At 40.6% G+C, this 14,390-nt stretch overlaps 1 protein-coding gene across 1 annotated transcript in view; it reads left to right on the forward strand.

Annotated features, from left to right (window-relative positions):
- The first annotated feature begins 12,579 nt into the window (after nt 1–12,579).
- Nucleotides 12,580–14,390, forward strand: part of GNAL (G protein subunit alpha L) — a 208,344-nt gene continuing 206,533 nt past the window's right edge. Inside the window, exon 1 of the mRNA XM_003276680.4 lies at nt 12,580–13,301. Coding sequence (XP_003276728.1) covers nt 12,944–13,301 — 358 coding nt within the window. The 5' untranslated portion in view covers nt 12,580–12,943. The remainder of the gene's footprint in view (nt 13,302–14,390) is intronic.

A 14,390-nucleotide genomic window follows, 5' to 3' on the forward strand; every position in this document is an offset into this window, starting at 1 on the left:
GGTGAGCAAGAGGTGATAACAGGAGCTGAATTCCCATCTTCCCCAAAGGGAGGCCCAAAGATTATGCCTGAAATGGAATAATCAAGATGTAGGAATGTCAACATGGAAATCAGAAGAATAAAATAATTTTTTTTTAAAGAAGAGCTAAGAAAGTTGAAATCGGTTACTTCCTGAGAGTAAGAAATGGGTGGGAAGACTGGCAGAGGAAAGCTAGGTTTTCATACACATTAGAGAATAATTTGCCTCTAAATGATATGTATATAACTTTGAGAAAAATAAAACTAAACAAAAAAAAGTTTCTGAGAGATGATGTGTCAGACACAGCACTACAGCTGATAAGCACTGGTATCTACTGAGTGCCTAGTGTGTGCCACGCAATGTTCTAGGCACTAGAAATACACCAGTGAGTGGTCAGACACACGCACACACCCTTCCAAACACATACATGCCCATAGGTTATCCAGCAGCCCACCATGTGTAGTGTGAGTCATGACATTGGGTGCTCACAGCTGGAGGCTGGTGTGAGATGAGAAGTGACCAGAATAGGAGCCAAGAGATCTGAAAATTGTGAGATGCGTCAGGCTTCATCGGCTTGTCCAAATGCTGCTTCTCTGTTTCAGTTGTTAAATAATTATTTTCATCACACCCATGATATTTAAAAATACATTCACAGTTCACTGTTTATGCAGTTAAATTTTATACCTAGTAATTCATTTAATACCTCATTTTCTGAGTACTGTGCTAAAGTATCTCCCTGAGCAATTCACCATGATAATCTTGGATTAGATAAATGAAATTACCAGAAAATGTCTCGTGTAAATTTCATTTTTTGCAATATTTTATCAATCATTAAAGGAACACATAGTTATTAAGTTCTCCCTTTACTTCTTGAGTTCCTTCTTACTGGAGGTGTAGCATTTGGGTGCTTGTTTTTAGTTTTCTTATTGGTGTTTTTCTGGCAGAGTCTGAGTAGAAAAAAAAAAATCAAGAATCTAAGTCCATGTCCACAAGCGAACTATGTGGGGTACTACACTAGAACATAAAGCTATTTTGCGCAGGAAATATTAGTGGCTTTACAATTAGAATTAAACAGATAGCATTCCACTTTTAAAATTTTTAACTGGCACTAATTTATGTATGTATAGGGTACAATGTGATGTTTTGATTTTTGTTTACATTGTAGAATGATTAAGTCAAGCTAATTAACATATACATCACCTCCTATACTTACTAGTTTTTTTTGTGGTGAAAACATTTGAGAATCTACTTTCACACCACATAAGGAAGGCTTAGCCACAGCTGCTCTTACGCTGATGTAGGATGCCCTGTGACTCTCCTGGAGTGTTATGAGGAGTTGCTCTCAGGCCATTTCTCACCTACCTTCTATCTCACAGAAACTCTCTCTGAGAGAGTTTGCATCTCCTCCTCCTAAGTCCTGATGCAGTCTGATGATTTTGGGCTTGCCTTCTCCCGCACGGTCTAGCTGTAGACTATGACACTGTTAGTGACAGCATGAAATTAACTCCTCGGCCACGGGCGCTGCACCACTCGTGTTGCATTGTCACCTGCCCCTGATGTTCTGGTATTGTCTCTTGTTCTGGTGTTGGGACAAGGGATGTTGTGAGACATCACCTTTGCTATTCTTGATTTTGTGGTCCATGTAAGTCATAAAAGAAAAAAGAATCTATTCTTAGCAATTTTTAAATATAAAATACAGTATGGAGTTTCCTCAAAAAACTAAAAATAGAATTGCCATATGTTCCAGCAATCCCTGTACTGGGCATGTACACAAAGGAATTGCCATCAGTATGTTGAAGAGCTGTCTACACTCCCATGTTCACTGCAGCACTACTCACAGTAGCCAGGTTATGGAAACCAGTGTCCATCAATGGATGAGTGGATAGAGAAAATGTGGCATGTATACACAATGTAGTACTATGTGTATATTCACATTTTTAAGAGTGCACAAAAACTGCCTTCAAGATGCAAAGCTCCTCCATGTCCACTTGCACCTGGGTCAGGTTGGGGACAGCCCTCATGACAGCCATCTGGCCGTGGCTGTGAGAAGCATTCTGGGTCAGGTCAGTCAGTCTCTGTCCATTGACCCACAATGGGAACCAGATGCATTCTCAACTCACCAAACACTCCCTCCAGGGGTCCAGCAGGGCCTCACTCACTTCCCAGATGGAAATGCCCTTTCAAAGTGCCTTCCCAGGGAACTCTTCAAGCACAGCTCAGCTCAACTATTCTCCAAATCAGTGTCCTTAGATTGTTTTGTTCACTCAATCAGAGAGAAAATATTTCAGTCCCAAACCTTAATGTGTGTATCTTTATCAACTATACTAATTAACATATCATGATCGTTATGAAACATACACACAGGACAGTATGAAATGAATCTAGATAAAATATGTACTTTTTAGAAAGAGATGTACTTGTTTTTTTGTCTGAAATCTCAGGAAACCACTGTGCACAATCCCTGAGAGTATTTACTCATGCCTCAGAATCCCTCGGCTACCTGAACCATGGGAAGAAGTAAATATATCCCTCCTGGGTCTTGGGTTCACCTCAGTGCCTTCCTCTGCACTGCTGGAGACATGGAATAAGCCAATGCCTAGACTGTCTGTGGCTTGAACTAGATATCACTGTATGCAAGAATTACCTATAATCCCACTACTAAGACACAACTCTGCTTATACTTTAGAATGCAGTTTTTCAGTGACTGTCTACACATCAATATGTTTCTTTTCAAAATGTTCTGTTTTAAAGTTCCTTTTGGAGGGCTGGGCATGATGGCTTATGCCTGTAATCCCAGTGCTTTGGGAGGCCGAGGGGGAAGGATCGCTTGAGACCAGGAGTTCAAGGCTGCAGTGAGCTATGATTGAGCCACTACATTCCAGCCTGTGCAGCAGAGCAAAACCCTATCTCTAAAAACAAAACAAAACAATGACTGGGCGTGGTGGCTCGTGCCTGTAATCCCAGCACTTTGGGAGGCTGAGGTGGTTGGATCACCTGAGGTCGGGAGTTTGACACCAGCCTGACCAATATGGAGAAACCTCGTTGTCTCTACCAAAAATACAAAATTAGCCAGGCGTGGTGGCAGCCGCCTGTAATCCTAGCTATTTGGGAGGCTGAGGCAGGAGAATCGCTTGAACCTGGGAGGCAGAGGTTGCAGTGTGCAGAGACTGCACCACTGCACTCCAGCCCGGGCAACAAGAGCAAAACTCTGTATCAAAATAATTAATTAATTAAAAGTTTCTTTTTTCATTTATCACAAAGATTTTCCATGCCACTAAATTTTCAACATTCTTTGTTACCATAATGTTGAATAATTTACTTAATTTTTTATACTTCATGATTTTTAAATGTTCTATTGTGGACATTTTCAAACATAAACAGGATAGTTTAATGAACCCAAATGCATTCATCACTCACCTTCAACAATTTTAAACATTCTGCTATATTTATCCCTAACTACCCACTTCCCACACCCCATTAAAGTTTAGTTGTTTTAGGTAAAATTTATATATACTGCAATGCACACATCTTAGTTGTACAGTTTGGGAAAATAGATAAATCAGAGTAACCCATATCTGTATCAAATAGTGAACATTTTTCATCTCCCCCAAAGTTCATTCATAGCACTTTTCATTCAGTACCATGCACCAGAGGTAACCATTGTTATAATTTCTTTTCAACTTGAATTAATTCTGTTCCAGAACTACATATAAGTGGAGTGTGTACTCTTTTGTGTTGGCTTTTTTACTCAGTATAACATTTGTTATACTGAGCATATAACATCTGAGATTTATTTACATTGTGAAATGTATTAGTCGTTTCTTCTTATTCACTTGCATTTTGCTGATGACTAAAGATGTTGATCACATCTTCATTTGCTCATTGGTTAATCATATACCTTCTTTTGTGGAGTGTCTGTCCAAATACCTTACTCGTGTTTGAGTTCTCTTATTTTCATTGGTTTACAGGAGTTCATTGTGGGTATAGGTATTGCAAATACTTTCTATCTATTCATATTAGTAGTATATTTTAACATGCCATTTTGAATTTTATGAAGTCAACTTTATCAGCTTTCCTTGAATGGTTAATATTTCTGTCCCATCAAAGAAATCTTTGTCGGTCTTAATGTCACAAAAGATATTCACCTACGTTTTCTTCTAAAAAAGCTTCATAGTTTTAGATTTTATCGTTAGGTCTGTATTCAATTATTGATTATTTGTGTGTGATATGAGGTGGGAGACAAGGTTTGCTTTTTTCTAATGTGGACATCCAGTTGTTCCATCATTGTTTGTTGAGAAAACTTCCTCCCATTAAGTTATTTTGGCACCTTTGTTGACATCCAACAGACCATGTTAGTGTGGGTCTATTTCTTCATTCAGTTGTATTTCATTGATCTGTTTGCCAATTCTTATATATCACACTATCTTGATTACTGTGGCATTATAGTGAACTTTAAAGGAAGGTAATGTAAATCCTCCAGCTTTGGTCTTTATCAAAATTCCTTTGGATATTTTGGGTCGTTTCCATTTCCACATAAATTTTAGAATCCGCTTTTCAATTACTATGAAAAAGCCTTCTGGGATAACAATTGAGATTGCATTGAACCCACAGGTTAATTGAGAAAATAAGCACCCTAACACATTGAGCATTCAATCCATCACAGCTCATACCCCTCCATTTGTTTAGGTCTTTAATTTCTCTCAGCAATGTTTTGTAGTTTTCAATATAGAGGTTTTGCACATCTTTCATCAAATTTATTCCTAAGTATTTCATAGTTTGGGATTCTATTGTGATGAAAATTTTAAAATTTCATGTTCCAGTTGTGTTGTTGTTGTCTTTTAGTATACAGCAGTATAATTTATTTTTGTGTACCTTGTATCCTGAGACCTAGCTAGACTCACATATTAGCTCTAGAACGCCTTTAAGATTATTCCTTAGTATTTCCTATATAAACAATATGTCTTTTGGGAATACAGACAATTTTACTTTTTCATTTCCAATCTTTACACTTACAAATTCATTTTCTTGCCTTATTGAAATGGCTAAGACCTCAAGTGTAATGTTAAATTAAAAGGTTGAGGGGCCAGGTGTGGTGGCTCACATCTGTATCCCAGTGCTTTGGGAGGCCGAGGCAGGAGGATCGCTTGAGGCCAGGAATTTGAGACCAGCCTGGGCAACACAGTGAGATCCTGTCTCTACAAAAAAAAAAAAAAAGAAGAAATTTGTTTTAATTAGCCAGCATGGTGGTGTGCACCTGTAGTCTTAGCTACCCAGGAGGCTAAGGCAAGAGGGTCACTTGAGCCCCGACAATTAGAGGTTATAGTGGGCTATGCTCATACCACTGCACTCCAGCCTGAGTGACACAGAAGAGAGACTTTGTCTTTTAAAAAAAGAAAACTGATGAGAACAGACATCCTTGCCTTGCTACCAATGTTAGGAAGTTTTCAGCATTTCACTATTAATTAATGATGTTTGCCGCAGGATTTTAGTGACTGTCCCAATATCAGAAGTTTATTTCTGTTTATAGTTTTTTCTAAGAGTTGGAGTTTTTTCATAACTTGATATGGACTTTTTTCAAATGCTTTTTCTGCATCTATTGAAGTAACTATGCCAGTTTTTGTTAGCATAGTAATGTGGTGAATTGCATTGATTAACTATTAAATATGAAATCAACCTGGCATTATGGGGATAAATCCCACTTGGTTATAACATATTATTTTTCTACATTGTTGGATTGAATAATATTTTAAAGTTTTTTTGCATCTATGTTAATGAACCATCTTGGCCTAAAATTTTCTGATTTTATATTTTATGTCAAGTTTTTGTGTTAATATTGTGTTGGCCTTAAGTCACAGAGTATTTTTTTTCTTCCTCTGTATTCTGAAAGAGTTTGCATAAGATAGGTAATATTTCTTCCTTAACTGTGTATAGAATTCATCAGTGAAATAATCTATACCTGGAGTTTTCTCTGTGAGGGCACTTTTAAAGCAACTCTAATTTCTTTACTATATATACCACTATTCAGGTTTTCTGTTTTTTTCTTGTACTAGTTTTGGTAAGCTGTATTTTTTCATTTGTTCATTCCATCTAAGTTGTCAAATGTGTTGACATAAAGTTGTTTATAATCTTCCCAGGTTATGATTTTGATACATAGAGACTCTATAACACTATACCCTCTTTTAAACCTAATACTGGTAATTTGTGTTTCTTTGTTGTTAGAGATTTATTAATTTTGTTAAAGTTTTCAAATAATAGTATTTTGCTTTCCTCATTTCCTCCTGGTTTGTTTTCAATTTCTTTGATTTTTGCTCTTCATTATTTCCTTCTTATTTTGGGTTTAATTTCTTGTCTTTTTCTAGACTCTTAGGGTGGAAATGAAAATCAATTATTTTAAGGCTTTCTTCCTTTTGAATGTAAGCAATTAAAGCTATGAATGTTACATCTAAGAACTGCTTTAGCTACATCTCACAAATTTTGATATGTGTTATTTTCGCTGTCTTTAAGTTTGAAATACTTCTCATTTCCTTGTTATTTCTTCCTAGAATCACAGTTTATTTAGAAGTTTATTGTTTAATTTCCAAATATCTGGGGACTTTCTACATACTTTGCTGTTATTCTCATTTAATCCCATTGTGGCCAGAAAGCATGCTCGAAGATGCTCAGTATTTTATAATTTGTTGAGACTTACTTTTGGCCTGAGGTCTGCTCTATCTTGGTGAAAATTCCACATCAACTTGGGAAGAGCATTTTGTCCTTGTTAGGTGTAGGTTTCTATAAATATCAGCTCATTAGAGATGGCTTATACTTCAGACCTTCTGGTTTTTTAAGCATGTTAAAAGATCCAACTAGGACTGTGGATTTGTTTGCTTCTCCCTTTTGCTCTTTCAGATATTATATTTTGAATTGCTGTATACACATTTATATTTGTTATGTCTTCCTGATGTTCTGACCCTTTTCAACATGATGAACCAGTCCTCTCTGTTCTCAATAAACCTCTTATCTTGCAGCCTATTTTGCTTGATGTTAATATAGACACTCTAGGTTTCTCACGGCTGATGGTTCCATGTCTAGTGGGTTAAATAGTGCTCCTCCATAATTCACTTCCACCTGGAACCTCAGAATGTGACCTTATTTGTAAATCATATTTGTAGATTGTAATTAAAGTAAGGATCAAAATGAGATCATATTGGATTAGGATGAGCTCCACATCCAATAAGACTGAACTTATAAGGACACACAGGGACAGAAGAAAGAAGGCCATGCAAAGACAAAGCCGAGATTGGAGTGATGCTGCCATAAGCCAAGCCAAGAAGAAGCCACCAGAGGCTGAAAGAGGCCAAAAAGTATCCTCCCCTAGAGCCTTCAGAGGGATGTGGCCTTGCCAACACCTTGACTTTGCCTTCTGGTCTCTAGAACTGTGAGATAATGAATTTCTGTTGTTTTAACTTTCTCAGCTTATAATTTCTGACCACAGCCCTAGGAAATTAATACAGCATGTACCTTAGTAAGTTTATGCTACAACATAATATCATGGACTGAGTGACTTAACAATTTATTTTACCTCAGTTCTAGAAGCTGCCAGTCCAAGATCAGAATGCCAGGTGGCTGTCCTCTGGTGGGGTCCTCTTCCTGGTGAGTAGATGACCACCTCACTGTGCCCTCACATGGCAGGAACAGTGTAAGCAAGCTCTCTGGTGTCTCTTCTTAAAAGAGCACTTATCCCATCACGGGGCCCCACCTGCAGGACCTCACCTAACCCTAATTACCTCCCAAAGGCTCCATCTCTACAAACCATCACACTGGGGGGTTAGGACTTCAACATATGAATTTGAAAGAGACACATTCAGTCCATAACACCGTGGTATATATTTTCATTCTTTTTACTACTAACCTACTTGTGTCTGTATTTAAGGTGTGTTCCTTATAAACAGCACTGAGTTGGGTCTTTTCTTTTTAATCCACTCTGACATTCTCTGGTCCTTTATTTTGGGGGCGGCAGCAGTTAGTCCATTTATATTTAATTATAGTTGAATTTAAATCTGCCACTTTGATATTTGTTTCCTATTCAGTTCGTTTGTTTCTCTCTGCTCCTCCTTTCTTTGGGTGTAATTGAATCATTTTGGTATTTCAGTTTTATTTCCCTATTGGCTTTTAAGACATACTACTTTGCATTATTTTTTAGTGGTTGCTGTAGGGCTGCATTTTACCAAATGATAGCTACTAACTAATGTGGCTATTTAAATTTAAAATTTAAGCTAATTAAAATTACATAAAATTAAAATTTAGTTCCTTAGTCACAAAATCCACATTGGAAGTGTTCAATGAATATGTGTGACTAGCGGCTATCTTATATACGACAAAGCAGTTATAGACTATTTCTAACACTGCAAAAAGTTGTATTGTGACTTATCACAATCTACTTACAGTTAATATACTATTTAACATAGAATATTGGGATTTTGTGAGCATATAATTCCTTTACCCCCATCTTTTGCAACATTTTCATATATTTCACATATATTTCATCTATATACATCATAAGCCCACAATACTAATATTTTTTCTTGAAGTGGAGTATGATTTTTTAAGTTTAAAAGGAAAGAATATGGCTGGGTGCGGTGGCTCAGGCCTGTAATCCCAGTACTTTGGGAGGCTGAGGCGGGCAGATCCCAAGCTCAGGAGATTGAGACCATCCTGGCTAACATGGTGAAACCCTGTCTCTACTAAAAAATACAAAAAATTAGCCGGGCGTGGTGGCGGGCGCCTGTAATCCCAGCTACCTGGGAGGCTGAGGCAGGAGAATGGCGAGAACCCGGGAGGCGGAGCTTGCAGTGAGCCGAGATTGCACCACTGCACTCCAGCCTGGACGACAGAGCGAGACTCCGTCTCAAACAACAACAACAACAACAAAAAAAAAACAAAAAAAAAAGGAAAGAATACATATAGTCTTTATATTTACCCACATATTTACCATTTCTGCTGATCTTTATTTTTCCCCTAATCTGATACCATCTTTAGACATATACCTACTAAAGAGTTCCATTTACCATTTTTCATAGTGTGGGTCAACTGATGACAAATTCTCTCAGATTTTTATCTTATTTTTTACCTTTATTTTTGAAACATAACTTCGTAGCATGTAAAATTCTAGGTTAATCATTGTTTTTCAGTGGTTCAACTGTGTTTTTCTAGTGCCTTTTGGCCTTTATTGTTTCCAGTAAAAAGCTAACATTATTCATATGTTGTTTATCACACATAATGTCTCTTTTTTCTTCAGCTGCTTTTATAATTTTCTCTTCATATTTGTAGTTCAGCAATTTTACTATATGTACATAGGTCTGATTTTCTATGTATTGGTCCTGCCTGTGGTTCATTGGGTTTCTTGGATTTATAAATTGTCTTTTACCAATATCAGAAAGTTGAAGCCACTATTTCTTCCAAAATTTTCTTTTTCCTCACTTCTTTAGACTCTGCACTTATATTAGACCAGATTATATTAACCAACAGGTCTCTGAAGATCTGTGTGTTTTTCTTCCACTGCTTTTCTTCCATCTGTTTTTCAGATAGGATCATTTCTATTGATCTATTTTGTAGTTCCTCAATTTATTCTGTCTTCAATTTGCTGTTAGGCACCTCCAGTGAATTTTTACTTCAGTTATAGTAATTTTCAATTTCAGTATTTCCATTTGTTTCTTGTTATGCTTCAATTTCTTGCTGAGATTCTCCATTTGCTCATTTATTATGTGTATTTCTTCTTTGAAATATGTGAACATATTTATAATAGCTGCTTTAAAATCCTTGTCTGCTATTTGTTACAGTTGAGTCATCTAGGCATCGATTTACATCAAATTTTGTGGGTCATATTTTCCTGTTTCTGTGCATGTCTAGTGTGCTTTTTGTTTGACACTGGACATTATGAATGATACATTGTAGAGACTTGTAGTTCTGTTTTATTTCTCTAATGAATGATTTTCGTTTTCTTATTTACTATAAAAAGTTCACTTGGCTTGACTCAGACTCCACGATCTGTCTCCCCTAAAGTGAGAAGCACCTGAAATCTTTGTTCTTCTTTTCTAGTATTTTGTCAGGCCACTGAGGTCTCCCCCATCCATTGTTGTTCAGTGATCTGCCAAAGATTTGAGTAGATTTGATATACAAATGTGTGGGGGTCACACCTCTGAAGTTTCTTTCCTTCTAGGATTTCACTGCTAATGGTCTGTTTTTTCTCCCAGCTCCAAATTGTATTCTGTGACATTTCAAGTCAGAAAGTACAGCCAGCTTCATGGGCCTGTGACCTGCAAATTCATACAAGGGCCATGCACATGGTTTAATGTTCTGCTATCACTGTCTTGAAATTATTAGTTTTTCAATGAGGGGCCACATTTTAACTGATGTACCTAAGTATAAAAATCCATTCGAGGCCTGGTGTGGTGGCTCACGCCTGTAATCCCAACACTTTGGGAGGCCAAGATGGGAGGATCTCTTGAGCCTAGGAGTTTCAGATCAGCCTATACAACGCAGTGAAACCTCATCTTTACTAAAAATAAAAATTTAAAAAATTAGCCAGGCCTGGTGGTGCACACCTGTAATCCTGGCTATTCTGGAAGCTGAGGCAGGAGGATTACTTGAGCCCAGGAGTTCTATATTGCAGTGAGCTATGATCATGCCACTGCATTCCAGCCTGGGTGACAGAGAGAGATCCTGTCTTAAAAAAAAAAAAAAATCCATAAAATATTTGTTTTCATTTTCAGCTGGCTTTAATATACAAACAAAATATTATCCTTCTTGTATGATATTGATAAAGTTTAGCTAATAAGTTATAATAGAAAAGCAATTGCTGTAAGTCTCTTGGGTCTCAGTTTCTTTAAAAGCCTTTCCTGCCTCACACACTACTCTTCCCCATCTCGATTTAAACAGGACCTTCCTTTAAACTCTGAGAATCCTGTTTTTTCCCTTCATGGCATTAGCGTAATTTACAATTAATATATTTACCTGTGTTTTTATGATTGCATATATTTCTACCTCATTAGTCTATAAACTCCATGAGGACCCCTGTCTTTGCCTCGCCCAGTACCAACAAGAATGCCTAGCATACTGTAGGCACTTAATTAAATGGATGAATGGATAAATGGATAGATGGATGAGTGAATGAATAGCGAAAATGATAGTGATATTTAGTAACTTTTTCTATTTTCCCAAGTTAGATTTTCTATAGTCCTCTTTTCTTTTGCTCAAATATCTAAAAGTATGCCATAATTTTAGCAAAATTTGGGGAACAATGTTAGGTCAAAAGTAGTACATGTATGCACATTTGTTATTAGTAGGACCCCCAAAAGAAATGTGAATGCCAGATCTCCAACTTCTTGATTTAAAAATGTAATCCAGGCCCGGCGCAAAGGCTCACGCCTGTAATCCCAGCACTTTGGGTGGATCCTTCGAGGTCAGGAGTTCGAGACCAGCCTGGCCAACATGGCGAACTCGTCTCTACTAAAAATTCAAAAAAAAAGAAAAAGAAAAATTAGCTGGGAGTGGTGGTGGGCGCCTGTAGTCCCAGCTACTCAGGAGGCTGAGGCAGTAGAACCACTGGAACCAGGGTGGCGGAGGTTGCAGTGAGCCGTGATTGCACCACTGCACTCCAGCCTGGGCAACAGAGCCAGACTGTTTCAAAAAGAAAAAATGTAATCCAATGTAGTATTTACATCTAGTGCCAATGGGTACAGTGCACACTGTGCTGCATGCTGTGTTTCATTAAGCAGCCTAATCTGGTGTGTTAATGAGAGATGTATTTAACTATCAGCTATAATATTCCATGTCATTTTCCAAGGAACACATCTTACAGCAGGTTTTTCACAAGCTATATTGAAATGTTCACCTGTTGCAGAAGCTCTATAAGATGCTGTGCATTCAGCGGGAAATAACCGAAGACATAGCACCTCTGGCAGGCTTGTTTCTCAGCGTCATGGAGAGAGCGCACCCAGTCTGAAGGCGCATCTGCTCCTCTCTGCGCTACATTGTGGATTAAGAAAATACAGTGTATAATCTCATATTCTCATTTCACCAAATATAAATAGTACATGGCAATCATATGTGCTCGGTTTTCATTTTTAAGGGTGGAGATTTTTGAAAATGGTGTCGTGGACCAGACTCCACAATTGGAGATTTTTGTAGAGGTCAAAGGTATAGCACTATTAAAGTAGGGATAAAGATTGTGCAGACGTGTGTGTAAGATAATGAGCAGAAAAGGGAGTGGCAAGGTGCAGAGATCTCTGCAAGCAATGGATTGGGGAAATTGAAGGCTTTAAAGCCACGGTCTCTATTCCTACACCCAGCTTTCCGTCTTCAGTTACTATCGCCCAAGATCAAAGCCACCCGGGTTTTCTGATCGCCGCAACTGCGGCTCCAGGTGCTGACTGCACAGCCACTGCGGCACTGTCCGCAGCTGCGCGCCGGGCTCAGACGGCATTATTTACGGTACAGAATACTCGCCCGCGCGACGGTATTTACGGTAACGGGGACCAGCCTGGGCGGCAGTATTTACGGTAACGAAAGCCAGCTGTATTTACGGTAGCGAGGGCTGGACTGGCGGCGGCATTTACGGTTACGGGGGCCGGGCTCGCGGAGGCCCGTCGGTTCTGCCCGCTCTGGGCGTTATCAAGTGATCTCCAGCCAAGGCGGCCGCCACCCCTTGCACCCAGCAGAAAATGCGAAATGGCCCTCTGGGGCAGTGAGGGGCTGTGGCCCTCGGCCCCGGCCTGCCGCACCCCCTTCCCGCAGCTGGCTGACGGCAGCGCCGAACAGGGTCCGGGTGCAGCCCCCTCCCGCCCCTCCGCAGGGGCGCCGGCCTGAACTGGGCGCGGGAACCAGGCCGCCCTCGGCGCCCAGCCTGCCCTAGTCCCGCGCGCCGCCCTCGCTGTGCCGCGCCCACATGGGTCTGTGCTACAGTCTGCGGCCGCTGCTTTTCGGGGGCCCAGGGGACGACCCCTGCGCGGCCTCGGAGCCGCCGGTGGAGGACGCGCAGCCCGCCCTGGCCCCGGCCCTGGCCCCAGTCCGGGCGGCCGCAAGGGACACGGCCCGGACCCCGCTCCCTCGGGTCGGCGAAGGGAGCCCGGCATGCGCTCGGCCCAAAGCAGACAAGCCGAAGGAGAAGCGGCAGCGCACCGAGCAGCTGAGCGCCGAGGAGCGCGAGGCGGCCAAGGAGGCGAGGAAAGTGAGCCGGGGCATCGACCGCATGCTGCGCGAGCAGAAGCGCGACCTGCAGCAGACGCACCGGCTCCTGCTGCTCGGTAGGTCCCGGCCGCGAGGTCGGCTGACGCCCCGGGGACAGCGCGCCGGGCCCGCGGGGGCGGCGGGCACCGGGGAGCGGCGGCCAGAGGGGCTCTTGAATCCAGGTACTGGACCCGGAGGGGCGGCGGGCGCGGACGGGCTACAGAGCGTTTAAACTGTGGGTGGAATGGTTCCCCTGACCTAGCCGGGAGGACACTACGGGCTGATTCTGCTCCTCCCAGTGCCTTGAGCTTACTGCCGCTCGCTCGCTCTAATTAATGAGCCTCTCTGGGAAGTCTCCCCCTCCATTGATCACCTTCCACAGGGTCTAATCCCCGGGGATGTCTACCCTAGCCTCTCACTTCCTGCTACACGAGGAGGCTAGCAGTTTGTTTTAAGAACACAGATGAAAGGAGATTTATAAGGCCTTTTAGCTTGACCGCAAAGCTTTTATTCCAATCACAGTGTTGTGGGTGGGTGTGGCCTGCTGCCTTTTGAGAAAGAACTTGAGCTGCACTTGAATTTTACTGTGGAAGCTCAACCCCGGCTCTGGGAGGTTTGCTCCGCTTGAGAACCAGCGGCACGAAAGGGTGGCGGGCCCCAGGGTGCTCGCTGTGTAACTGCGTGCAGGAGGGCGGGCTTAGAATCCCAGCGTTTTCAAGGAACCAAATACTTGCTCTCCTAGTAGTATTTTTCAGAGCTTAGCTATAGCAAGTACGTGTGCTCCTGCAACAATTAGAAAACATGGTTCTATGCACTCTACCGTAGAATGAAAAAAAAAAAATCACGATTTCCTGATACTACTTGTTGCCTTTTAAATTTTAAGACAAAATAATCATAATTGGGCTTTTGATCGCAATTTTGTGAGATGTAAGGAAGAATAGTTCAGGTCTGTGCTCTCTGCTATGCATGGGAGAAGGAGCTATTCCATGACTTTAGCAAGATGCCTGCTTATAAATGAATGCAACTTTCATTTAAGATCTAGAATACAATAAATATTGAGTTTGAGAGGACTTGTCCACTGCAAGAATGAATAATTTAAAACAACATAAACCTAGCTGTTGTATCCTGGTGAAATATCTAATTTCTAAAGCAAAGGGAAATGTTTT

This window comes from Nomascus leucogenys, chromosome 4, assembly GCF_006542625.1.
Source record: "Nomascus leucogenys isolate Asia chromosome 4, Asia_NLE_v1, whole genome shotgun sequence".
Classification (NCBI taxonomy): domain Eukaryota; kingdom Metazoa; phylum Chordata; class Mammalia; order Primates; family Hylobatidae; genus Nomascus; species Nomascus leucogenys.